The 28000-nt window shown below is 42.5% G+C and overlaps 3 protein-coding genes across 3 annotated transcripts in view; all 3 read right to left on the bottom strand.

Moving 5' to 3' along the window:
- The window catches only part of LOC124117601, a 93158-nt gene extending 78825 nt beyond the window's left edge, over nt 1-14333 (bottom strand). The window contains exons 1-2 of the mRNA XM_048395659.1: nt 14263-14333; nt 11108-12606 (exon numbers count right to left, since the gene is read on the bottom strand). Coding sequence (XP_048251616.1) covers nt 11465-12604 — 1140 coding nt within the window. The 5' untranslated portion in view covers nt 12605-12606; nt 14263-14333 and the 3' untranslated portion in view covers nt 11108-11464. The remainder of the gene's footprint in view (nt 1-11107; nt 12607-14262) is intronic.
- Nucleotides 1-28000, bottom strand: part of LOC124123574 (serine/threonine-protein phosphatase 6 regulatory ankyrin repeat subunit A-like) — a 407486-nt gene that overhangs the window by 346150 nt on the left and 33336 nt on the right. The gene's annotated exons all lie outside the window — the stretch shown is intronic.
- LOC125379332 lies at nt 24-3161 on the bottom strand. The gene is made up of 3 exons (XM_048395658.1): nt 3089-3161; nt 2017-2511; nt 24-1419 (listed from the first exon to the last, which is right to left on the bottom strand). Exons 2-3 carry the CDS (start codon nt 2072-2074, stop codon nt 122-124), a joined length of 1356 nt encoding a protein of 451 aa, XP_048251615.1. The 5' UTR covers nt 2075-2511; nt 3089-3161; the 3' UTR covers nt 24-121.

Below are 28000 nucleotides of genomic sequence, written 5' to 3'. Positions count from 1 at the left end.
ATATCCACAAAACTGTCCTCTAATTGTGTAAGGAACCAGTCAATGTTGTCCTCCCTGCTGAGAACTGGGTGACGGAATGTGTGTCTGAACTTCCCTTTCCGTGTGTCTTCTACCAGCTGTGTCAGAAACATGTCGTGTTGTGACTGGAGATGAAGATGGTTTTACCAGGTAAGTCTGTGAGAGATTGTCTGTTGTCAGTTTCATGCATAACTTTGCAGTGTTTCCATAGAAGTCCAGGAAACATGCGGCCAACAACAAACAAACAGGCGTCATATATGACAGGGTCTGTGAAACTGATATTGTTGCCAGACTGACATGGAAAGGTGGCGCACAATTTGTGTAACACGCCAGGAAGATTCTTTGTTCTAAATTCGGGAAAGAGAGACTCAAACTCACTGCCACCCCTGTCAAAGATATTTGGATAGTAGTTATCCACTTTGTTGCCAGAAACCAAAATATATATCATAGCAGCAGAATAATCAACATTATTTCTAAGTAATCTTTCTATTTCTGTTCTGAAATGAAAGTGAGGATATGTGAAAAATGTTACAGGATCTGTGGTAGGTCTGTCTTGACAGAAGTGCTTCATGACTTTGGGGAAACCGACATATGAAGGAAGGTTAGCTATGATGTCCTCCCGTGTGTCTGATGGAATGTCTGTCTGCATCTGCAGCATCTGGGAATATTCCTGCTTTGTTCTGTCCCAGTTCTGTCTTCCTATCTGTGTTATGTCCGTCTTTCGCATGAAGCATGCAGGTCCAATATAGCTTTTATATATGATAAGAACATGAACAAGCTTGTTTACTTTAGTCTTGTGTATCTCAAGTACCAAGTTTGAACATCTACGGTGCTCTCCCATGTCATCAATCTCTTCCTTGTGTATCTCATCTCCCATGTCATCAATCTCTTCCTTGTGTATCTCATCTCCCATGTCATCAATCTCTTCCTTGTGTATCTCATCTCCCATGTCATCAATCTCTTCCTTGTGTATCTCATCTCCCATGTCATCAATCTCTTCCTTGTGTATCTCATCTCCCATGTCATCAATCTCTTCCTTGTGTATCTCATCTCCCATGTCATCAATATCTTCCTTGTGTATCTCATCTCCCATGTCATCAATCTCTTCCTTGTGTATCTCATCTCCCATGTCATCAATCTCTTCCTTGTGTATCTCATCTCCCATGTCATCAATCACCACCAGTGTAGGTTTAGATGCCTGGAATACATCCATGTTGAAGTCCTCCCATCTGCTGTAGAAGACTGTGTTGTATCCTTGTCGCTGGTAGTCACAACACAGCATGTGTCCTATTGTGGTCTTACCTTCCCCAGGACCACCAGTCAGCATCACCAGGTTGTGTTGTTGTAGCTGGTCTCGGACTTCCTGGTAGGCAGCTGTCTTCACGAATAATATCCCCCAATCTGAAACAAACATCTCATTTGTCAAATGCGGAAGACAAAAATAGCATACACATGTCCTCGTAGTGATACAACCACAGAATACATGAAGTAAAATAACATACACAAACTGTATCTATTCATAACAGCAAAACTGCAGAACAACCACTTTTGAAATCCAAAGTGTAACAGTTACTTTATTGTCCTCATGCTTATCTTGACTCATCCCTACATTCATTACTGTTGTGACGAGTATTGATTAAACATTCCATATCTAACATGCAGCACCCATGCATGCTTCGAAACGTCCGGAAAATCTGTTGGAAAATGGAACACGTGTCAAAAGTCTGAAGACAAAAATAACATACACATTATTATATTCTCGTAATGATACAACCGCAGAATAACCACTTTTGAAAACCAAAGTGTAACAGTTATCACCCTTAATGATTCTGTGACGTGTATTAATTAAACATTCCCGTTCTAACATGTATCATCAACTCTGGAAAATATGTGTTAAAACTAAACAATTGTCATATAAAAGGGAAAGTGTATTGTTGAGGTTGAAGATACACATTAACGCTACTATTTGAAAATCAGATATTGAGAGTCAATTTCTACCTGTGAGTTTTCTTGATGGCTTTTGATGCTGGATCATCGTCCTGAATATGTTAACCATCTTCCCATCTCTGGAAGTCAAGGACTGATGTACAGACACATGCTCTGCAGTTTTGTGAAGTTGCTGGATCCTGGTCAGGAAGTCCCGAGAACTTCTGTATATATCTGGCGATATGACGCCATGCACGGTGTGAAAATTGGTGCAAGTTCTGCTCCTGACAGCGACAGTCAGAGCCCGGGCCTGTGTGGAGTTGTAAAGAACAGCGTCAGGCTCATCTCTGGAAACAAACGTCAGGACGAGAACCACTCCGTCTGTTTTAAAGATGTAGGCATCGCAGATGACGCTGTGGGGAGCTGGCACCACCTCCTCTGGCTCCAGGAACGTCAGCGCAGGGGAGTTGATGTAGACGAAGTTTAAATCAGGTATGGATCTCACGGATGTTAAAATATCTGGCCTTACAAACAGCTCCACGTCTATTGGGTGAATGCAGTCTGCAACTGTAACACAGACAATGCAACGAAAACATGCTGACTTTTTTCCGAAGGGTCACTTCATTTGCACCTGATTTCAGTTGTGTAATAATCACTGACCAGCTGTTGTAATACCATTGTAATAACCTTATTTATCATCTAAAGCTGGCTACCGCAGGTTACATCACTTGAGTCTCCTAGGAGATATTGCTATTATGACATTGCATCACAATGCTCTGCAGACCATTGTGACGTCATTGGTTGCCATGATCTCACAAGGAAATGACATCACCAATCATTCTGCTACTGAACTAGTAAGCTGTACTTTTTACACTAGTTACTACTGTCTACAAGCTGGAAAACATGGAAGCATGATTTTGTTAGTTGAATAAAATATCACCATCGTGACCTTTATCTCCTCGGCAAGACATTGAGGTTTAGCTGTTATCAACTGGAGTTCATATATTTGATATAAAAAGACACAAGGTTGTTTTTTTCTCTATTGATTTCGTTTGCTTTGGAATTTAAAAAATAACATCCAATACATAACTGAATATCGTTGTTACCAATTCGCAGTATAAAAAAATATATCAACTTCACTTACTACTGCCAGGTGTGTCAAATACTGCATAGGAAAAGTCCAAATCTGGAAATGAAGCGAAGTCATTGATGTCAGAGTAAATTGTACATTACTGGTCACACAAGTAGGAATTGGCATGATTAATTGATAGTATGTTATAAATTATCAATGAAAGAGAACAAACAGACTATATTTTCCTCCAAAACATTTCATTTGGTGTATAACTTTTACAGTCACTAACAGTGTTGAATTTGATTTAAGCCTTGGATATTGTGGCGACGTTGGGGACATATTGAATCTGGGTCTTCAGGCTTTTACACGTTAACCCCTCCACTTTTACAGAAGAATAAACTTGTTGATATCGTTATGATAATAGTAGTTGGTAGCGGTACCCTGGTACCGCTCTTGGCTTCTGATTGGTCGGTTGGTCTGCTGACGTCACTTCTGGTTTCGGTTTGGTCACGTGACTGCGCATGCGCACAGGGCATGATGGGTCCTGCGTGCGCATCCAAGATGGCGGCACATCCGTTTCCGGTGGCGTGCACCTCCAAGAGGGCGTCGCCTCCGTTTCCGGGGAAGGGAAAAAAACCAGAGAAGCGGTCGTAAAAGGTGAACAAGATCGACATTGAAAGAAGCGTGTCAAAAATCTTGTTGTTGTTTTTCTAAACATAGAAAAGGTGGTGGCGGTGGTGAAGGGTGGGTGGTGGTGAAGGAATGGAGGGAGGGAGGGAGGAATGGAGGGGGAGGCAGGTTCTTTTTTGGGGTTTGAGGGTCGTCAAAGCAAAGGATGAAAGCGATCTTTCGGGAGAGATGGGTGGCCCTGAAAAGGACCGTTTTGAAGAGGATGACTTCTTTACATGCAGGTACACGCAACGGTACAAAGGCACGGGTTGGTTTTCATTTGGCGTCTTACAGGACACCTACTTGTGTGCGTTAAACGACGCATGTAGGTGTCCTTCAGCACAGTGTTGCAATACACACATTGAAAAGTCCCATCCCGTGCCCTTGTACCAAGGGTGTACACAGGTAGGTACCCTTGGCATCTACCACATTGCCATGGAGGTAACGATGGCAATGGTGGTGATGTAGAAATCAGTTCCAGATTCCAGTTTTCAGACATGTTGTTGCTGTTGCTGCTGATTATTTTCTTTCTTTTTTTACAAGTGACACTGATCCACTCGAATGGTTGTTCTCTTGTTTTATAGGAGAGCTACTGACACCCTGCTTCCTGGTTGGTTCCTCAGGCAGCAGCTCCGATTGGTTCAAAACGTCAACGACATTCATCACCCCAGCAGGAGGAGGAAGCGTTGGTGGAAGAGGTGGAGGGGGAAGAGGCCATTGAAGTGGAGAAAACAAAAAAGCCAAAGAAGCCAAAGAACAAGAAAACCACCACTACTACGACAGTGCAGACAATGCACGATCCTATGATTTACACTTGATCCTGAAGGGTCTGTCCCCTCTCCTGATGAAACTCCCCACCAAGATTTGAAATGGTCAACAAATTTTGCAGGAGCCTTTCCAAGGAGCTTTGGGCTGAAAGAACTGAAGAAAGGATACTTTCAGCACTTTTTCAATACCGAAGCCAACCAGACCTACAGAGGTCCCTATCCACCAGCCGTCATGTACGATCCCGATGGCATGTCTCCCGCGGAACGCACAGCCTTCCTCCAGTGGCATACCCAAAAAGTGCCAGAAGGAGCCTTGTTTGACTTACAAGGAGAACTTTTAGCTTACTTCCAGAGCGATGTGGACATTTTGAGACGGGGATGCGCTGACTTCTGACAGAACGCCATCAACTCGGTTGGCATGGATCCCTTTGTAGAAGTGATGACAGCCGCTGCGTTCACCATGAAATCCTTCCGAAAACACGACCTGAAACCCAATACCATGGCCATTCTTCCACCTCAAGGCTACCAACCCAAGAGAAACTATTCCCAAGCCTGTATGCACTGGCTGAATTATCTGATGGAAACGGACCCCCATCTGCACCTCCAGCACGCCAGGTATGGAGGTGAAAAAGAGTTCACGAGTGGAGAGCGTCAACATCGGTACAGTGTGGATGGCTGCGATCCACTGACAGGCACCATCTATGAATTCCTGGACTGTTTCTGGCATGGGTGTCAGGCCTGTCACAAGACTAAGTTGTGGAGAACTGCATCCCATCCTGGGCACGTCGTTTGGAGCCCGTTATACCGACACCTGCTACCGCCTGAGTCTTGATCAACACCCTGAGGTGAAACGGATCGTCACCCTGTGGGAGCACGAGTTGACAAAAATGCAACAGGAGGACTCTTGCATGGACCCCACTGTATCCACGTCCCTGGGCCGCTCAACCCTCGCGACGCCTTCTATGGAGGATGCACCAATGCCACGCGATTATGCTACGAAACCAAAGAAGATGAAACCATCAAATACATCGACATTTGTTCCCTTTATCCATACATTTGTAAGACCGGAGCATTTCCGACGGGACACCCGACCCTTTTCCATCAACCCCCTGTGGACACGTTGTTTGAACAGAAAGGACCGATCCAATGCTGTGTCCTACCCCTGAAACGACTTTACCATCCGCTACTGCCTTACAGATCGGATATCAAACTGCTCTGTCCTTTGTGCCGTACATGTGCCGATACTCAGTCAGACTCCCCCTGCAATCACACGGACGAAGAGAGGTCATGTGTGGGTATGTACGCCACCGTAGAACTCCAGGAAGCCGTGAAGAAGTATGACTCCCAGGTGCTTCAGATCTACGACGTTTGGCATTTTGACACCTTTGCGCAGCATGACCCAGATACCCAGCAAGTGGGACTCTTTGACACTTATATCGATCGGCATTTCAAGGAGAAGTTCGAAGCCAGCGGATACCTCGAGGGATGTACGCATCACGACGGTTACATCCAGGAGATCTACGACAAAGAAGGCATTGGTTTGGACAAGGATAGCATTGAAAAAAATCCAGGACGTCGCACGATTGCCAAGATGCAACTGAATTCGCTCTGAGGCAAGTTTGGACAACGGTTAGACTACAGTCAGAACATCTATATGAACGATCCTGTACAGTACTTTGCCTTGTAGAGGAGTGAACGCAATACCATCGAGGATATCACCGTTATCACCGAACACATGATGGAACTGACCTATACCCAGAAGAAAGAATTCCAAACCCCTCATCCTCATTTCAATGTCGCCGTCGCTGCTTGGGTCACCGCCCAAGCACGTCTCAAGCTGTACGAGACCCTTGCCCTGGTGGGTCGCAGCATCTTGTACTTTGACACGGACAGCGTCATTTACATTCACGACGCGAATCCAGAGCTGGGCCATTCGTTGGGTGAGTTTACAGATGAATTGGACGGAAACACCATCAAGACGTCTGTGTCAGGAGGTCCCCAAAACTATGGCTATGAGTTAATGAACCCCAGACCAGATGGACTGCGTACGACCTGCAAAGTGCGAGGGTTCACTTCGAATTACAGAAACCAACAACATCTCAACTTTGAAACCATTAAAGGACTGATACTGAGACAACGGCCTGGGAAAGAGGGGGAGACAATCAGTTTGGATTACCCTCATCAGATCATTCGAAAAGGACCTTGGCACGAAAATACTCTTGTGACCCGACCCACCCGAAAAAACTATCGTACCGTGTACGACAAGCGACGTCTCGTCTTCGACGAAACCACAGGGCTGCCTGTAGACACGCTCCCCTTTGGGTACAGAGACGACTTTCTATAAATAGTTCATACCATTGGGGTATCACAACGGATCGAAACTGAATCGACATGAACCCCTACAAAAAAAACGGATCGAAATCTGACCAATCAGAAGCCTGGGTTGTCGACCCATCAGAGACCATGCTCGGAACCATGCTGGTCTCTGATTGGCCGAAACGAAGTTGTGCTTTCTCTCTCACGCTACAAGCCTTACCCTATGGATAAGAAACACGGGTCCAGTTTGGAAAAATTGAAGCTCAGACCAGACCCCAAAACGGACCAATCAGAAAGCAGGACCTCAGTGCTTTTTAATACGACCAACGCTCTCCGGTCATCATTTTTCAGTGAAGGTACGAAGCAACAACATCGTCCCTCTGATTGATGTTCCTCACGTTGTGTTGGCTCTTGGCGTTTCATCTGGAAGAAACACGTGTTTGGAGAGAGTACCATCAAGTGTTGACACACATCCGTGAAGACTTGGAAAGAAACAACGAACAGAAAATCCGGACAACATCATGTTGAAACAGTTGAATGCCAAGACACGGAGCGACATGGGTGGTAAAGGAGATGGGAACGGTGACATGACTGCTGAACTGTGGGGTGAAATGTACGACATGTTGTGTGCAAAGATAAAGGCCGACGACGCTATGCCAAGATACATTCAAAGATGCGGAAACTGACTGAACCCCAGAAAGTAGCACCGAAGAAGACGATAAAGAAGACCCAGAAGAAAAAAACAAGCAAACCAGCAGCAGCAGCATCAACCACCACCACCACCACAACAGCGCCAGTCACTACCACTACAGCAGCAACAGCAGCAGCATCATCAGCAGCAGACACCAAAACGAAGGGGACATCCTTTTTGAAACCTGCAACACCTGCAAAAAGACGACCATGGAAGAAATTGTCTCTGAAGATCTCTCATCAAGAACAGCTGTAAGTACCATGCTCTTCTTTGTCTCAGTCATTCTTGATGTGATGATGATGATGTTGATGTTGATCATGACTATGACTATTCATAGGATTGACTATGTCATATGATTGAAAGGACCCCAGATGTCAGTTCAGCCCAGTCCATGCTAGAACAGCGGTGGGAACAAACCCCTCGGGAGCCAACCTATTCACCCAATGCGCCTGTGATGATGACGACCGGTGACAGTGATGATCATGAAGCACTTAAGCTCGCAACTCTCCCTTCCATGGATCTGGACACACTTCCCCTGCTTGATGCTTCTTGGTCACCAGCATCACCGGAGGATGTCTTCTCCTCAGGTATGCCCATGGTTTGCAACGATGACAACGTTGACCAGGATCCTTATGGAGAAGCTCAACTCACTCCCCTACAACGTGAATGTAGTGCTTGCCGACACAACAACATGTTAAGATACATCAGCTGCAACAGTGGTCAAGTGATGTGCCATGTCTGTTTCAGGGAGGCCATAGACTGTACTTGTTTAACTGATGGGCCCCTAATACGTTTGATGAAAGACCACATCTTATGGTGACCCATCTTCACTCGAAGAGCTTGAAGATAGAAGAGCTTGAAGATGAAAGAGGAAAAGGTTGTCGCATTATTGTTGTTGTTGTAGGGACATGTAAAGCACTCCCTCCTCCATTGTCTTTTTTCGTATTTCCAATATATCTGGTTGTGATTGTTCATTATTAAACAGTGATTGATTGAACTGACTCTTTGGGTCTTAATTGATCTCAACTCCAATAGAGTGCCGAACCGAGGGTAGAGGTTGAGTTGAGATGTCGTCTATGTTGTCTGTCTGTGCGTCTGTCATGTCAGTGCACACCAAAGTGATGAATTAAAATAAAAGAGAAAGGTCATGCTTGAAAGATCAGCTGCCTGGTATCAGTCATTCCAGTACACACCACCACTATCACCGTGTGTCATGTCATGTCATGTGTCATGTCATGTATCATGCCATGTGTCAGTCAGCCTAAACACAGGATGACGTCACGTGATGAGGTGGATGAGGTGAATGAGAAGGGGTGAGGAGGAGGTCATGACCTTCCGTTGAAGGAGGTAGGAAGGAGAGTTTCATAAAAGTAAGCGAACCCTCAGACATTCTTTCAGTGAAGTCACAGTCATCATGGAGCAAAGACAGTCTATGAATGCCATGTCATCCTCCCGAGATGTTGTCACTGATTCCGAGTGGGTGTCTGAAAAGTCGGGAGAACAAGAAGCGAAAACGTCCACTCTTTATGGACAACACACTCGTTATGGACGACACATGGCGACTCTGGAGGGACCTTTTCCTTCTTACACCTTGTGTCATCCTTCTCATCCTAACTATGATTCATTTCAAGAACGTCTGAGATCTTTTCAAACGTGGCCTGAACAGATGACCCAGACCCCGTATGACATGTATCTGTTATTGCTGCGGTGTGACACTCTGCAAATGGGAAGTCACAGACAAACCCTGGAAAGAACATATGAAGCAAGCCAAAGTCCCCTGCGAATACTTGTGTGTGTTTTGTCCTGATCGAGAAGTGAACGAAAAATACAGACGTTTGGTGTCCCAAGAAGCACGGAAGAGAAGAGTCGAATGTCTTGTTCACCCCAAGTGACAAAGTTTCTTTTTTTTCAAAGTGTACAGACGTTCATACCCTCGTAGTCACACTGTGGTCACCTTCGTGTTCACAAAAATCACAGGGACGCCCCTAATCCTGTGACTTTTGTTTTGTGGTGTTGGTTCATGTGAGCTGGGGATTAAAAACAAGTTGAAGTAGTGTCATGTTGTCTGTATGTGAAGAAAAACAAAACAGAATCGAAATGCACACCCCGATAAAAACCGGATCGAAATCTGACCAATCTGAAGCCTGGGTTGTCCACCAATCAGAGACCACGCTCAGATCATGCTGGACTCTGAATGGCCGAAACGAGGTTGTGCTTTCTCTCCCATGGCAAAATCCATTTCCTATGGAAAAGAAACACAGGGGTCGAGTCATTTTAGAAAACCGAGTTGCAGGTCAAGCACCGGAACGAACCAATCGGAGCTGCTGCCTGGGGAACCAATCAGGAAGCAGGGTGTCAGTGGCTCTCCTATAAAAACAAAAACAAAAGCGAAGTCACTCACACACTGCATTCTATGAAACCAACCATGTCACCTCGATACAGTTGTATGAAGTGCAAGACCGAAAGTCACAGTTACCTGTACTGCCCTGAAGTGACATGTCTCGAGTGTCACACTCAAGGTCACCGTCACTATGTCTGTCCGAAGATAAGCAGTCAAGAGAAGCAGAACCAGGGCCCATGTTACAACTGTCAAGCCGTGGGTCATTTTGCTGCAGATTGCCCAGAACCCAGTCGAAAGAAGACACCCAAGCGTCCCTGCTACAACTGCCAAGTCGTGGGTCATTTCGTTGCAGATTGCCCAGAACCCATTCGAAAGAAAACGTCAGCAACACCATCCACGTCGACATCCGTGACAACCGTGACACCCGTGACACCCGTGACACAAGTGCTTCATCTCATAGAAGCCATGCATGTCGATGTCCTCGACCTAAAAGAATGCATCGCACAACTCCGTGTGGGCATCACACCTCGTCTAGAGAAAAGAAAACGGGACAGAAGCCACTCAAGAAAACACTCTTCAAAGCGCCGACGACACCTTTAGTCTGAGGATGAGATGGAGGTAGAGGATGAAGAAGACAGATCATCTGAACAAAGTGACTAACGCATGGGAGGACATGCTGCTCCACTGTTTTTCCAGTTGCCCATCGTTTCCAGTTTTTCCAGTGTTCCAGTTTTCCAGTGTTCCAGTGTTCCTACCGTTTCCTGCCGTTTCCAGTTTCCAGTTTGTTTTCCAACGGCCCTTTTCAGGGCCACCCATCTCTCCAGAAAGAACGCTTTCATCCTTTGCTTTGACGACCTTCAAACCCAAACAAAGAACCCACCTCCTCCTCCCTCCCTCCCTCCCTTAACCACCACCCACCCTTCACCACCGCCACCACCTTTTCTATGTTTAGAAAAACAACAACAACAACAACAACAAAAAGATTTTTGACGCGCTTCTTTCAATGTCGATCTTGCTCACCTTTTACGAACTCTTTCTCTGGGTTTTTCCCCTTCCCCGGAAACGGATGGGACGCGCTCTTGGAGGCACACGCCATCGGAAACGGATGTGCCGCAATCTTGAATGCGCACGCAGGACCCATCATGCCCTGTGCGCATGCGCAGACACGTGACCAAACCGAAACCGGAAGTGACGTCATCAGACCAACCGACCAATCAGAAGCCAGGAGCGGTACCAGGGTACGGCTACCAACTACTGATAATGATACTTGTATTGCTGAAATGAATCAGTCTGAGATACACCCCTACCATCAAAGTCCAGATACTTGAGCCCTGGTGTCCTCTGTGGTCTGGTGATGGAGTGTTGGACCTCCCCGTCAGAGCTGTAGGTGCTGGACAAATCCGAATCTTCACTCTCGGTGGACGACATTCTGACTTCTGTGTGATAGCGCTCTTTGATTTATATGATAAAGTTTTTTTCCAAAAGACACAAAACACACAGTTAAGTCAAATTTTGTTGTATTCTCTTACAAATATTGAAATCCAAGTGTCAAGCCAGTCACTATCTGTTCCAACTTAATGATAGGTACCATGCATAACTAAATATATTTGCAATAAAGGCTTGCATAAAATAAGAAAACAGTCACTGTATTCACTGCACGTCTTTTATGTACGGGAATAGATTATGTTCTGTGTGTTTAGATTGTGTTCACTCTCAGTCTCCACCTCATTTGTTTGTATCACTTTCCACGAAGGGAGCTGCAGGATTCTTCGTAGCCACTCAGTCCTTTCCATTCTGCATATACCATGATTCTGTATTTCATAAATTATTGGCCCCTGTTTGTCACAGAAGACAATCCCACCAAAGAACCTCACTGCTACTTCAAGTACACACTTGTTCCCTACGCCAGGGAGTCTATGGATTCCTATTTGGACAAGATCAGACGGTGGGTCACCAAATTCACCAGTGAAAGATAACACACAAAGTTCCTTGTTTACCATGATGTGCAGACCTTCCTTAAGTTCTTCTGGATTATCAACCTGAAAACCGACAAAATGGGGTACTTTAGTCTTGTAACCGCTCTCTGTGACCACTCTTTCCTCTACTCCCACATAATATGACCCTCCACCAGGAACTTTAGACATCGACGTTATATTGTCCTTGAGTTTAAGATCTTCCCAAATATACTGCACATGTGAGATGTCATTCTTTGGACAGAACAGTTTCAGTTCAACATTCTGAGATTCTTGGTACAGCTGCAGCTTGTCTTGATCAATTCCCTTTAAAGCAGGTACACCACGTGATGCCTCGTATTGAGAATGTGCCAGCAAGTAAACTAAATTAAATGTTGTAGGGCTTGTGTTTTCAAAGTCATTGCATATCTTTGTGTTAACATTTGCCGTCGAAATTCCACATGTGAGAGCTACATTTATCAATAAAACATCTTTAAAGGTTTCAAAGCATGGTATCTCATTTAACCATGTAGTGTGATATGTGTCCACATAGGAAGATCCACACTCAATCAGGTCCTGTAGAGTTTTGTCCACAAACTCATGGAAGTACTCCAGATACTTGTCTCCCTCCTTTTGTCCGTGTAGGTGAACCAGCAGATGTCCCCCAAGCGTGTTCCTGAGTGCTGACACTTTCTTTACTATGTCCTGGAGGATCTTCTTCTTCCCCTTCTTGACCTCCTTATTTCTTCCTGGACCTGTGATGATGCTTCTGTCTGCGTGAACGATGAAGCTGTGTGGAGCAGAGCTGTACTGTCTATATTCACGTTCAAGGGATGTACATCGTTGACACATATCTGAAATAATAATAATATAATAATATCATTACAAGGACCAGTCACTTCCCACTTGAAAACGTCAATGTGTGATTTTGCATCAACATGCAAATATGAAATGTAAATTATGTAATGAATTTAATTAGACTCTCCAACACATTGTCAGTGGATATCCAGCTTTGGCACACACACAGTATCTTAAATGACATGAGTAGCTCGATCATTTTATTACTGTCTTCGCCATGCTTGTGATTTTGACACAGTGGTCCATCCATGGTACAACCCAGAATATAAATATAATAATCATAATAGTAGATCATGGATAATGAGTATAATAAATCATTCAGTTTATTAGGATTTTGGAAATACTCAAATAGACATAAGTGTTTGATCTTTTATAGTATTCAACAAAGTTAATTTCAATCTCACAATGGGCATACATGCTGACTGTAATCTTCAGAGACAGTAAATTTGTTTTCGATGTGGATTTTCCTTTTTTAGATTAAATTTTCCGAATCGAATTGAAAGCTGACATCTGGTTTACTGAGGAACCCACGCGGTATTGCACTGGTAAAACCGTTATGGTTGTGTGAGTTTATATTGTTACAAATCAGTAGAGGAGACTAAATTTGTGTACATGTGTAACGTGTCACTGCTTATAAAAGCACAGTACGTTTGAACAAAACTAACAACCTGAGAGGGTCGTCCCAGTAACTGAGGCCTACACAGGGGTGAAATATATCTTCGAGAACTACATACTTGAGATGGAACTAGAGGTGTTGGACGCAACAGTGTAGAGACACAGGGGGGAATCTGCAGGGGGAAACGTCTTAGGTGAGGCTACGTTCGTATCATCGGCTGTCGGTATTACAGCAGGTAAACATACACAATACACGTGACACACTGACTATCATAATGGCCCTTAACTCAATTCAGGCGGAATTCACTGACGCAAGGCCAAGCCAACTTTTACAGAGAGTCTTTCAATGCTCTATGTTAGAGTATTCAGTGTGTGTACTGGCTTGAATTATACTATCCATTGAACTCAATGACAGAAAAATCGTCAAAGCCGTTCTAAGTAGTAGTAATGAGATAAGGTGTTCACAAACACATACAATTTTGAAATGTCCTCCATAAATCTTCATGTATAGATCTAAAAATTAATTAGATGAGGTGAGGTCACTGGTCTCTTATATTTCTATCTCAGATAAGTAAATGGGTGGAAGGGAATCGGCTATTATTGAACGAAATCAAATCTTTGGTAAACCTCACTTTCTGGCATCACTGTTGAGGTACACATACAAAGATTGCACATAACTAGCGTCTGCAAAACGTTGAACTGCATCAACCTTAAACTGACTTGAGTTTGAATGGGAATTTAGATTCCTGATATGTACACTACTAGTGTACACTTAGGTAGGCGTCTGCTGGTCATAAGACGTTATTAGTTGTTTCCCTTCTGTTTTCGTGGTGTTCAAGTCAAATGTTGAGTGAGTGAGTGAGTTGGGTTAAACACCACTTTTAACAGTATTCCAGTTATATCGCGGCGTGTGTCAAATGTTGAGCTTTCAAACACATATTCACGTGAAGGAATGTAATATATGGCGTGGTTAATCATGACGGACATGTAGATTTTTTAAACAGTATACAAGCAGTAAAAGAATCAGTTATACTCACCAGCTGTGACCAAACTCTGCCAGAAACCAGTTCTAGTTCTAATTGTAGCACCGCATTACGCCAGTCGCAGCCTTTATACTGTTACCCTACAGTTACACTATGTCACATGACCAGACCGGGTGAGCCAGCCCCATACTGTATACCAATACGTCATACGTCTGTGCAATTCAAAGGAGAAGGCACGTGGTATCCAACTGGCGACGGTAAGAGGGAAGAAATTCATTTTCTATAACACCGTCGTTGGGCCTTAATCTCATGTACTGGTCTGTACATAGGACAGTTTTTTCACTTCATTGAAATATATGTGAACTATATATCATCTTATTTCTATGAGTTAAACCTGTGAATAGATAACTAGCTATTTTGTGGACTGGAGTTCAACTCACATCAGTTGAAGGTTTATTTAATCTATTAGCAGCTGTTATTGCCTTGTCCCCAATACCTTTGTTGTGTAATTGATTCATTTCAGTTTATCAGTGTTATTTTAAACTATGTCCATGCAATAGCCTCCAAAATAAGTTCCTCGTTAGCAGTTTAAATAGATGAAACGTATTGACGCATCTTTGGGTCCCCAGATCGCTCTAAATACCGCTACTGGTGACAGATGCTCTGCCCTGAAGAAAATGCACGGTTTCACAAGAGGACATTCGGATACATTGGTCTATTTGATAGACCAGCTATGGCTCCAGATAAGTAAACATTTCCACATCAACAACCATGACAACCACAACAACTAGAACTACCACTACTACCACTACTACAGCTACAAGTTAATGTCCAGAACTGGGATTACAATGGGTACAACTACCACCACTACTACTGGATACAGAAAGTCGACATGTCACGTCAGTACAGTGGGCGATGATTGGGAATTATGCAAAAAAGGCATATGTAGAGAGTCGACTTGTCACGTCAGTACAGTGGGTGGTTATTGGGAGTTATGCAAAAAAGGCATATGTAGAGAGTCGACTTGTCCCGTCAGTACAGTGGGCGGTAATTGGGAATTATGCAATGAAGACCTGTATGTAGAGAGTCGATTTGTCACGTCAGTGAGTGGGTGAGTGAGTGAGTATGGTTTTATGCCGCTTTTAGCAATATTCCAGCAACATCACGGCAGGGGACACCAGAAATGGGCTTCACACATGTCGGGAATTGAACCCGGGTCTTCTGCGTGACGAGCGAACGCTTTAACCACTAGGCTACCCGACCGCCCCGTCACGTCAGTACAGTGGACGGTGATTGGGAATTATGCAATGAAGACATATGTAGAGAGTCGACTTGTCACGTCATTTCAGTGGGTGGTGATTGGGAATTATGCAATGAAGACCTGTATGTAGAGAGTCAGTACCGGGGGAGTGGCAGTGAGTGAGTGAGTGAGTACTGTATTACGCAAAACCACGAACAATACGATAAAGGACGGCCAGTATTAGCTTCACACACATCCACATCAGTGGCTGGTGAGTGAGTGAGTTAATGGCTAAGTCAGTTTGTTGATAAAGCACAGTCAGCATTAACTATACTTAAGAACCTTTCTGGTCATATTCAAATATAAACCTGAAGGAAAAAACTTGCGCGCATTTCGATTTCACACAAGTCTCTACACACAAACACAGACGGACAGTAAGGTATGTTGAATGTCAGATATACGACAGTCGTCTTTGAAAGGGTTGGTGTTGTCACAGCAAATGTAAACAGTGAGTTCGAAACAAATAATCAACAGATTAGAATTCAATAGTCAAGAGTTAACTTGTATCTGCTATTATGGATCTTTTGAAAGGTACTTGTTGCAAACATGCTACATTTCAAAGAGTGAAAAGTCACAAGAACTTTTATATGTTCTCCTTTGTCAACACAAATAATGCTGGTGTCGCCGGGCGTGGGACAAGATTTGACTGAATAACAACTCAGCTGGAAATACTTCAGTGTTTCTAAAGGCGGAGGTTTAACGATCGAAATACGACTGAAAGTAATGGCTTTTCAATTACACTTGAAATGGTTCGTCCTATATGAATACCCCATCCAGTGTATTGTACGCCTATAATCCACCTAACGGTAAGAATGCACATCACAATACCTGAACACTGAACAACCATAAAGACGTTTGTTCCTTTGTGTGATGCAAAGTGTGCATAAAATTTGGTGCAAAGCGTAATATCAACAAATATTAAGAATATATATCTTTGTAAATGCATGCGTCGTATGTTAATGATGCAGGGGTATTTGATATGTTTTATATAATTATATCAAATGTTATTACCTTAATGCATTGACGTTTAAGTTCACTCAGAGTCTCGCCCATTACGGACAATCTAAATACATGCACCTTGCCAGTTACAATAATATCTATATCTATATCTAATCATCTATAGTAGATATCCTACATCCAGTCGACTAAGTTTGAGAAACATGTTTTCATTTTACTGCTGGACATGGCGATGGGGTAGCCTGGTGGGTAAAGTGCTCACTGAACACCCGGGTTCGATTTACCACTTAGGTATAATGTGTCAAGCCATTTCCGGTGTCCCCCCGCTGGAATATTGCTGGAATATTGCTAAAGGCGGCAAAACACCATACTCATTCATTCACTGAAATTCATATACCCCATGAACTTTTACCTACTTTAGTCCATGATCATCCATGACAAAATATGTATTTCAGATCCACTTGAAGTTGAATGTTGCAAAGATCAAACAATTGTTCGACCCTCTCTTCTCTGTTGTGTACTTTCCTTTCTGACTAAATTTACTCGGCATTCTCCCTCATCTGTTTTACATTCTTGGTGTTATGGTCAGTCGCCGAGGTAAATAAATCTATGATTCTAGCTGAGCTAAAAGAAATATGATAAAATATCATAACATGGTGATTTTAAAGCTGTCTAACGAAAACCCATCTCACACATTCTCAAGTATGCATATTTATTTCAGTGTCGACACATTACTGAAAGAAATAAGATAATCTCTTAATGCTGAGATCACTGGGCATGTACTTTTGGAGAAACTATTTTTGAACTATTTATTATCTCTTCTCCAATGACAGTCGTGGCATTTCTTTTGAGTGCTTTCATCACGAGTGGTTATACCCTGCAGACGAACGCATGTATACAGCCAACATGCACGTGCAGTTTAAGGCATACGCGGGAAACGTGTTTCACCAGTTTGTTGTCACCGCACGAGCGCGGTCAAAGGTGGCGCGATCGGGTGAGGTTTTTTTTGGTACCTGTTCCTGAGAAGTCATATTCCCAATACCCACTTTCCAATAGTTATCACTGTTTTTAGGAAAATTACAAATTGCCAACCTGTACTTTCTTTTGCCGCCTAGTTTATATAAGCTCATGAATAACTCAGTATTTGGTAAAACTATGGAGAATCTAAGGAGGCATGTTGATGTTGGTCTGAGGAAAAAAGACTTAGGAACCTTTCAGCCAGTCCTGCTATTTACAGAAGTAACATATTTGATGACGACTTTGCAGCATTACATAGAAGAGTAATATGAAATTCTACAGACCGGTGTACGCTGGTATGAGTATTCCTGACTTGTCAAAACACTTAATGTATGACTTTTATCACAGTGAACGTACGAAGCAATATGGTGATTGATATGAGGTGTTATATACCAACTCAGATTCTTTGTTGATGGAAATACAAACCGAGGATGTGTATAAAGATATGAGAGAAAAAATAGATATGAACGATAAAAGCGATTACCCAAAGACAATCCATTGCACAGCGCAGTAAATAAAAAGGTATTAGGTCAGATGAAGTTTGAATGTGCTTGAACTCCTATTGTGTGAAGCCAATTTCTGGTGTCCCCCGCCGTGATATTGCTGGAATATTGCTAAAAGTGGTGTAAAACCATACTCACTCACTCACTATTGCAGAGTATGTTGGATTAAGACCTAAGATTTATTCTGTAAAGAAGTCTGATAATGTGAACTCCAATTATCCGATCGCGTAGTCCCCGCAGAAATTATGCGAAAACTCAAGTTAAAAATTGTTTGCATTGTAATGAAATCAGCAATATATACCTCATTAATTCGGATTTTTGTAAAGTTTTGGAATTCAGTAGAAAAGAGGAATTGGCATATCTTCATGATTTAGAGTCAAGCCAAAACTTGATATTACTGATGTGTGAAAGATTTGACAGGTTAAGATAGCATTATTTGATATGTCACTTTTACCACGTTGTTTGAGAGAACAAATAATTCAGCGATGCTAACATATAATGATTTTGCTATTTCACTTTTCATGTAGGGCAGCCAGGCTTTGTTCACGTTGTTTTGATGAATGTTATTTTCAAACAGTTGAGAAGTTACATGTGAGTATATAACTCGAAATGACCTTAATTGTTCATATTAGTTTTGAATAATTAATGTACTGTAAAGGTTAGAAGAAACGAAGGTGAGATAAGCTGCGCCTCGGGACACGGGCGGTCATTTCTGTCAGTGACAATGATGTGGTCACAGTCTCAGTGAGCAGTGTACCTGATGACATCAAAACATTCTCACAATGAACACTAAAACACGAATAAAGGACTGGACAGTTAGCTAATAAACACGCTGGGTTTAAAAGTGTATAGAGAAGGGTTTTTCTGAGTATGTGTAACATGTTCGCCAAAGACAACTGGAGAGGATGCATGCTCATTGTCGCCTATGACGTACACAAGCTAAACAACCATGCTGCTATGTCGCTACTTGCAGTGCCGTCCCCGACTACAGCGATTCTCCTGGAGTGTCTGAATACAATGATATACTTGTGTCCCCTATGGTGCACCTATGACCCCTAGATATACCAATAGATACACAATGGAACTGCCAACGATAGTGCAACATGTCCTGTACAGTGAATCACCACGTACACGACGTTATGTAGGGTGGGACGGCGTGCTGAGATCGGTCACTGTGACATGGCTAGAAATAGATATATCTTTGCTGATAGTCGTATGTAGACGTCATGTATGAATAACAAGTAATGTATTTGAAAAAGGAAGTAATGTGAAATGTGAAAACAGTTGTCACGCTCAGTTCACTCACGCTTTTACAACAAAGGCCGTTGTTCAGTGTGTTTGTGCTGTCGCATATTATTCCTTATTTTGTTTGTTTTTACATTTAAACAAACATTTCCATATGATACAAGATTGAAAGGCGAGAATAGATTATATGTTAAACTAATTGTGCAGAATCGATTAAATGTGCCTCTTTACATGAAGTATTTACTGTTGAAGTAATTGTTAAGCCAATGTGCGCATGCATGTTCTTACGACATTCACAACCAATACCAATGATATTTTGAAGATATGTGTAAGTGCGTGTCTCGGGGACGTCCATGCGCAGGGTGCAGTGACAGTCTGACAAAAGTTCCAGCTCAACGTTTAACATTGAAACCCTGTGTTTAACACATAATCGAACATAAAGCCAGAGCTCGAGGGAAATGACATTCTTAGAATGTTAAGAGAATGGGGTACAGTGTGTGCTTATATGTGGTACCGCAAGGTTAGATTTTGAAAACAGACACGGACCTGGCGGTGTCTAATGTGGGACAATGTACAGGGATACTACCTTACGGTATGTGTACGGTGGTGTACTTGACTATTCTCCCTGTACTGACACCCGACTGTTTCCTTTGTCTTGACAACCGACTGTTCCCTGGCTACTGACAACTGACTGTTCCCTGTGTACTGACAACTGACTGTTCCCTTGTTACTGACAACTGACTGTTCCCTGTGTACGGACAACTGACTGTTCCCTGTGTACTGACAACCGCCTGTTCCCTGTGTCCTGACAACCGACTGTTCTCCCTGCACTGACAACTGACTGTTCCCTCTGTACTGACAACTAACTGTTCCCTGGTTACTGACAACTGACTGTTCCCTGTGTACTGACAACCGACTGTTCCCTGTGTACTGACAACTGACTGCCTCCTGTGTACTGACAACCCACTTTTCCCTGTGTACTGACAACTTACTGTTCCCTTGTTACTGACAACTGACTGTTCCCTGTGTACGGACAACTGACTGTTCCCTGGTTACTGACAACCGACTGTTCCCTGTGTCCTGACAACCGACTGTCCCCTGTGTCTTGACAACTGACTGTTCCCTGTGTACTGACAACTGACTGTTCCCTGTGTCCTGACAACTGACTAGTTCGTGTGTACTGATAACCTACTGTTCCCTATGTACTGGCAACCGACTGTTCCCAGTGTACTGGCAACTGACTGTTCCCCGAATACTGACAATCTGTTGGTTATGTTGTAAACTGTGCTTGAGGTGCAGTCTTCGTGTCTTTAATCTCACTAGCCTTGTATACAAGACAGGTGTAGTTACCTCCCCTACTCTGTGCTGTTTTATATATGTGGCGTGTTAGACGTATTACAACTGACTTACTCTGCGTATATTTGCCAATACATATCAGTGGTGATTAACAAATATTTATGTAGCATAGAATTGATCCAACATCGTTATCTTATTATAATCATTTAGTCGTACATAAAACTGAGCAGTGAACATCTGTCCACTGCGGGATTACTTCTTTGGGAGGCATTTCCAATTGACACAAAGGAGGATATTGATAGATACGAAATCACACTTCTTTGTTGCATCAGGCACATGTTCTAGGTATTAGATGGCTCTGTAGATAACCTTTTGCCAAAACCTGACAAATATCTGCACGTCAAAGGCTATTTTTAGGTCAACTATTCGCTAAGAACATGAGAATGAGACTGCTATTCTGAGGTCCCTTTGTTTACAATGCACGTCTCTATATTTAAATTGAGTTGACCAAGACCCTTACATGTTTATAAATTGTTTGTGGAATTAGATACTTAGGTTAACTTTGGCTTTAATCCAACATTCATTGGTTACACAAAGACTAAGTTCTGAAGAAGAATCGATCGAATAATATTCGCGGAAATGCAAACATAATAATTAATATTTTATTTTAACTTTCAATTTAATAATATCCATCAAAATATGTATGGTGTGGTCAGCTTTAAGTGTATGTGATTAATGTATAAATTACCACACTCATATACAAGCATTCAATGGTGATTGTGCTAGACAACTAACCAACACCTGCAATATTAATGCAATGTGAACCCACTTCAAAAAAAAGTTATATGTTTGTCAGGTTCTAGCCACATTAATTTTACAATTTTAGAATTGACATGACTCAGTAAATATAGCAGTCTGGTGAATTATGGCATCAACGTCTTACAGGAACGAAAGGAGGAGGGTTTGTGGTCTTGTGACGAGAATCCAGTACAACTGCCACTGTACAGAGAGGTCCATGTGGAATTTCATCTTCAGATTGTCTTGATCAAGAACTTGAGAAATGTTATAGTACTGACAAAGGTCGATACACATCCCTCATACAGGAATATCCTATTGCTTCAACTATCGAGTTGAAGACAGAGTGAACGAGTCCTTCAAACTGTACTCCAGTTATATCATGGCGTGTCATCTTAATGTAGGAGGAAAGTTTCAGACGTGTGCCACTCTGGTGAAACCCACGAGCACAGATTTGATGCTGACAGGCCTAGAAACATACCTGTTGCACACTTGGATTTGAAGCCGACATCATAGGTTTCTGGCGTGGCCAAACGACGCAACTCTGCATGGTAAAATGTGCTGCCTTAGTCGACTATGTCCCCCCTGTCCCCACGGATTTGGAAAGTGAGACTGGAAAGAGCAATCAGGATGAAATCTTTGACGGGGAGGAACCTGTGGATGTGGATCTTGACTTGCAGGACGTCAGTGACAACTCTACTGAAACTTACCTCAGCCATCAGTGGCACCTCTACTGAAACTTACCTCAGCCATCAGTGGCAACTCTACTGAAACTTACCTCAGCCATCAGTGACAACTCTACTGAAACTTACCTCAGCCATCAGTGACAACTCTACTGAAACTTACCTCAGCCATCAGTGACAACTCTACTGAAACTTACCTCAGCCATCAGTGACAACTCTGCTGAAACTTACCTCAGCCATCAGTGACAACTCTACTGAAACTTACCTCAGCCATCAGTGACAACTCTACTGAAACTTACCTCAGCCATCAGTGGCAACTCTACTGAAACTTACCTCAGCCATCAGTGACAACTCTACTGAAACTTACCTCAGCCATCAGTGACAACTCTACTGAAACTTACCTCAGCCATCAGTGACAACGCTGCTGAAACTTATCTCAGCCATCAGTGACAACTCTACTGAAACTTACCTCAGCCATCAGTGACAACTCTACTGAAACTTACCTCAGCCATCAGTGACAACTCTACTGAAACTTACCTCAGCCATCAGTGACAACTCTACTGAAACTTACCTCAGCCATCAGTGACAACTCTACTGAAACTTACCTCAGCCATCAGTGACAACTCTACTGAAACTTACCTCAGCCATCAGTGACAACTCTACTGAAATTTACCTCAGCCATCAGGAGATGATGGGTGGCAAACGATGTCCAGATACATCTACAGATATCCTGCATCATCTGTGACCCGCCAACAAGGGCGTCTGTGAAGGAGATTAAAGACGACAGTGGTTACGAGGACCAACTTTCGGTTTGACGAAATGGCAGATGAGGATCACCACTTGGGTACTTCCCCTTTTAATAGACTGAACACTGGGTGGTTGTGCAGTTTCCACTTATGCATCTTGTGTGCCTTGGTGTAGTCAAGAGAATATAGTTGTCATAATGAACATATTATTTAAATATTATTGTCCCATACAGAATAACTTTACCTAATAATTTCGGGAAGAAACCCTTACTAAAGTGAAAAACAAACTGAATGAATTAGTGGTAAACTTCTGCATATGTGCAATCAAAAACAAGCTTAGAATGTTTTTGTCAATGCGGAATTCGTATGTTTTGTATATCTTTGAATTTTGCCGTGTAGGCGCTGTTTACTGGGACAACCATATCATACACAATCTACTTATATTTTGTTGGTCATGTTATGTACAAGGTTGTGATTATGCCCATTTATTACACTCATCCACTTTTTCATTTGATTTTAGTTCGTCCTTCATTTACAGCTGCCAGGGTAGTTGTGTAGCACCACCTTCAGCTATGTTCAGAGACAGTTGTCTCCCCTGATCTATAAGTGGTCTTGATGCAGTTATTTCCCTTAGTACACAGTTATTCCCCTTAGTACATTGTTATTCCCCTTAGTAATAATTTGACTGCTCTTCAAAAACAGTCATCTCAATACCTTTACTTTTACGTCCCCTGATTTATTCGTCTCCTTTTCAGCTGCACTTATTTCTATTCAGCTGTAGCTATCTCCCCTGAATAATTATTGTCTCTCCTAGGAAGACAATAATGTTCGCATAAGTAGCAGTAAAATATGTTCTGATACATCATGGGGAAACAACTGCTGTGTATTTAGAGCCATGCAGTTAGCGTTGGTTTATCCACTTGATATTACTGAGCACCTAGCCGATGTAAGGGAGACAACTGCTGGAGGTATCAAGCCATGAATGTTAGTGTAGGTTTATTCAGCTGAGATTATTGAACACCGATGACACACACACACCACCAGACACGCCCTTCACTCAGTCGGGCCTCATTGTGAGAATCTAAAACACACGTTTTGACAGAATAACTCATACTACCAGACAAGCCCTTCACTCAGTCTGACCTAATTGTGAGAATCTAAAACACGTTTTGACAGAATAACTCACACCACCAGACAAGCCGTTCCTTCAGTCGGACCTCATTATGAGAATTTCAAACACACGTGTTGACAGAATAACTCATACACCCAAGAGAAGTCCTTCACACTGTCTGACCTCAGTGTGCTACACTCAAACACACATTTAAAGAAGAACCCTGCTGTGATGAGTGATGTATGTGGGTCTCTATCGCCTGATGACGTGAAGGTAGGGTGTGTTCAACATGGACTCCTGATGTGATGAGTGAGAGAGTGAGTGCTGTATGTGGGTCTCTATCGCCTGATGACGTGAAGGTAGGATGTGTTCAACATCGACTCCTGATGAGTGAGAGAGTGAGTGATGGATGTTGGTTTATATTGACTGATGACGTAAAGGTAGGATGTGTCCAACATCGACTCTTGGTGAGTGAGAGAGTGAGTGATGGATGTGGGTCTCTATCGACTGATGACGTAAAGGTAGGATGTGTCCAACATCGACTCCTGATGAATGAGAGAGTGAGTGATGGATGTGGGTCTCTATCGACTGATGAGGTAAAGGTAGGATGTGTTCAACATCGACTCCTGATGAGTGAGAGAGTGAGTGATGGATGTGGGTCTCTATCGACTGATGACGTAAAGGTAGGATGTGTCCAACATCGACCCCTGATGTGACGAATGTGAGAAATAGTTATATGTGTTGCACATTAAGACTGGATAGAATCCTCTGTAGTGTAAGCCATATTATATCAATGATTGAAGGAAGATGCCTGATGGAGTTCGTGTTTTATTTGACCAATATTACAAAAAGCAAATGTCACTTCAAAAATATACACACAGTTACAGCAGTAGCTGCTCGTATTTCAATAGTATGAGCAATTTGTAAATGTGAACACCTGTTGAATATACACGTGGAAAATTAACACGTCTTCTTCCTGTGTACCCCACACGTCTGTGTATCTTTCAGAAGTATCTCCCTGTACCAGCTGTTGGATTGTTAGAACACCGCATGTTTCTCACAGCACTGACTCGGGTCATGTGATACACAGAAGCAGAGGACGTAATTGAAGGTTGTCAAATAACTGGAACTGTTACACAATGTGTCATGAAATATCAGCAACACCACGATATTAGTGGCATTATTACAGCACCAGGTCACTTTGTACAATGATATATGTTTGGTGGGACAACTTACATAGGGTGTAACAGGGAATCTACAATGTAACAGGGTATGTAGTATGTAACAGGGCATATACAATGTAACAGGCTATACAACATAACCAGTGATACAATGTGAAAGGATAAACAATGTAACAAGATATACAATATGACACTAGACATACAATGTAACACTAGATATACAATATGACACAAAATATACAATGTAACACAAGATATACTATGTAATACTGGATATACAATGTAACAAAATATACAATGTAACACAAGATATACACATTACCACCTTTCTGTGTACCCCAAACTTCTATGATACAATCGTGAGTGAGTGAGTTGGGTTTAACGCCGCGTTTAACAGTATTCCAGTTTCATCAGGCATGTCAGCTTAATGTTGGAGGACAGCCCGAAAGTGATGCAGGTCTCCAACGCTTACTACTTCGGTGAAACCCACGAGCACGGGTATGGTGCTGACAAACCTAGAAACATAATCAGGGCGAACAGGGATTCGAACCCACAATCATAGGTTCCCGGTGTGTCCAGGGGACGCAATTCTGCACAGCGAATAGCGGCGTCTCAGACAACTTTGCCACCAGTGCCTCCTGTGATACAGAGGAAGTGATTGAAGGCTGTCAAACAACCAGAAGTGTCACACAATATGTCATGAAATACTGGAAAAAAAGTGTCATTATTACAGTAAAGGGGATCACTTTGTACAAAAACATGTGCTTGAAGGGACAACTCACATAGCGTGTAACGGGATATATACAGTGTAACACGTGATGTACGATGTGACACAAGATATACAAAGTAACACTGGATATACAATATAACACGTGATATACAATGTGACACACGACATACAAAGTAACACTGGATATACAATTTAACACGTGTTATACAATGTGACACAAGACATACAATGTAACACTGGATATACAATATAACACGTGATGTACAATGTGACACACGACATACAAAGTAACACTGGATATACAATTTAACACGTGATATACAATGTGACACAAGACGTACAAAGTAACACTGGATATACAATATAACATTAGATATACAATGTAACAAAAGATATACAAAGTAAAACGGGATGTATACTTCTTGTCATGTGTGGAAATGTACAGTCACCTCCACGTTTATCCAGGTGTATTATTCATGTGGGTTGAATTGCAGGACTCCGTACTGGTTAGATACAGATACTGCCAACAGAGGAATCAAATATACTCAACAACAAAAGTTCTGTGACACCAATATTTTGGTGTATTTATGAAACAAGTAAAGTTTGGTTTTGATTATTGTAGTACGTGTATGGAATCAAGTCAGAAAAACGCAGCTGCTACAGAAAAGCATGCATTCAATGCAAAAGTTGACTTTTATGCAAGCCCCATGCATTTCACAACCCAAGAATTGGTATAAAAACGTGTGTTAACGGGATTCCATATGCATTGTTAAGCATCGTGCTGACAACAGCCACTCAGAAAAACAACAAACATACGCAATTATTCAACATTACGAAATGCCACGCCTGCAAGCCTTTGATATGATTGAAACAGGATCGAGTCAACGTGATGTTGCAAGACAATTTAACGTCCACAGAAACACCATTTGGTGTTTATGGCAACTTTGGCAACAGATGAATGCAGTCAGAGACCATCCTCGGAGTGGCAGGCCATGCGCAACCAATAATCGACAAGACAATTGGATTCGAACAACACACCTACGAAATCGATCCTAGCCAGCAACAGTGACTGCAAGAAGCATCCCGAATTGCTTCACAAACCGCACGTCGCCGCCTCAGATGTGCAGGGATTGTCCCCAGAAGACCCGCCAGACGTTCAATTTTGACAGGAAACCACCGTCAAGCACGTCTACAGTGGTGCGGCAGCGTTATGGTATGGGTAGGGATTACAGCAAGACAGAGGATCCGTTTGATAATGGTAGAGGGAAATCTCAATGGACAGCGCTACCGCGAGGGGACATCTGCCCTGTGGTTCTACCTTTTTGCGTTGTCATGGCCCAGACATTACCTTTCAACATGACAACGCCCTCATATTGCTCGACTTGATCAGGATTGTCTTCAACAAAACAACGTGAATGTCATTCCCCTTGCCGGCTCGCTCCCCTGATCTCTCACATGTGGGATGAGATGGATCGACGCCTTCGACATCAACCGCCTGTTCCACAGACACTCTAGGAACTTCGAAACATCCTCCAGCAGATATTGACATATATCCCACAGGAGTTTGTGCGACGCCTGGTCCATTCAATGAGACGAAGATGTGTTGTTTGCATCGCAACTAGAGGTGGACACACACGCTATTGATTTGTAAATTGACATTTTGTCATGTTGATCGTTTTATATGAAATCACGCGTTTTCTGAAGTCAGTATGGCAAATTTAAACATTTGAACACTTGCAGAAGTCGTATATCTGTTTTAAGCCGATATTGTTTCAGATTTAGTAAAACTCATAACATTTGCATTAAATCATATTCAATGTCACAGGAACTTTTGTTGTTCAGTATATATAACTTTGCGTTGTCTTTTTTGAAGAGCGTATATTCCCCATCAAATCAGTCCATAGTAACGTAGCTCACCAAAGATGGCCACATGACACAAGTTGCTGTCAGCTTTGACATTTTAATATTTCCTTCATAAATACTGAGGATTTGAAACTAGTACTAAATTCTATTGATTGCCGGAAAATATGATTGCATCAAAAACAAAAGAAAACAGATTTTTTCTGAACCAGGACATCCATTCCCAGAGAAAATAAGACCTAATAAAAGTGCAAAGGTGAATTCAAGGTAAACAATTTGAATAAAAAATAATATGTACGTCACACCACAAAAAATCTGACATGGAATTTGAGAGAATTTAGGTGCAGAGTCAAAGAACAAATATCAAA

The sequence above is a fragment of the Haliotis rufescens genome, unplaced genomic scaffold (assembly GCF_023055435.1).
Source record: "Haliotis rufescens isolate VD_foot unplaced genomic scaffold, xgHalRufe1.0.p SCAF_14, whole genome shotgun sequence".
In the NCBI taxonomy this organism is placed as follows: Eukaryota; Metazoa; Mollusca; class Gastropoda; order Lepetellida; family Haliotidae; genus Haliotis; species Haliotis rufescens.
This window is presented reverse-complemented; position numbering and strand designations above follow the sequence as displayed.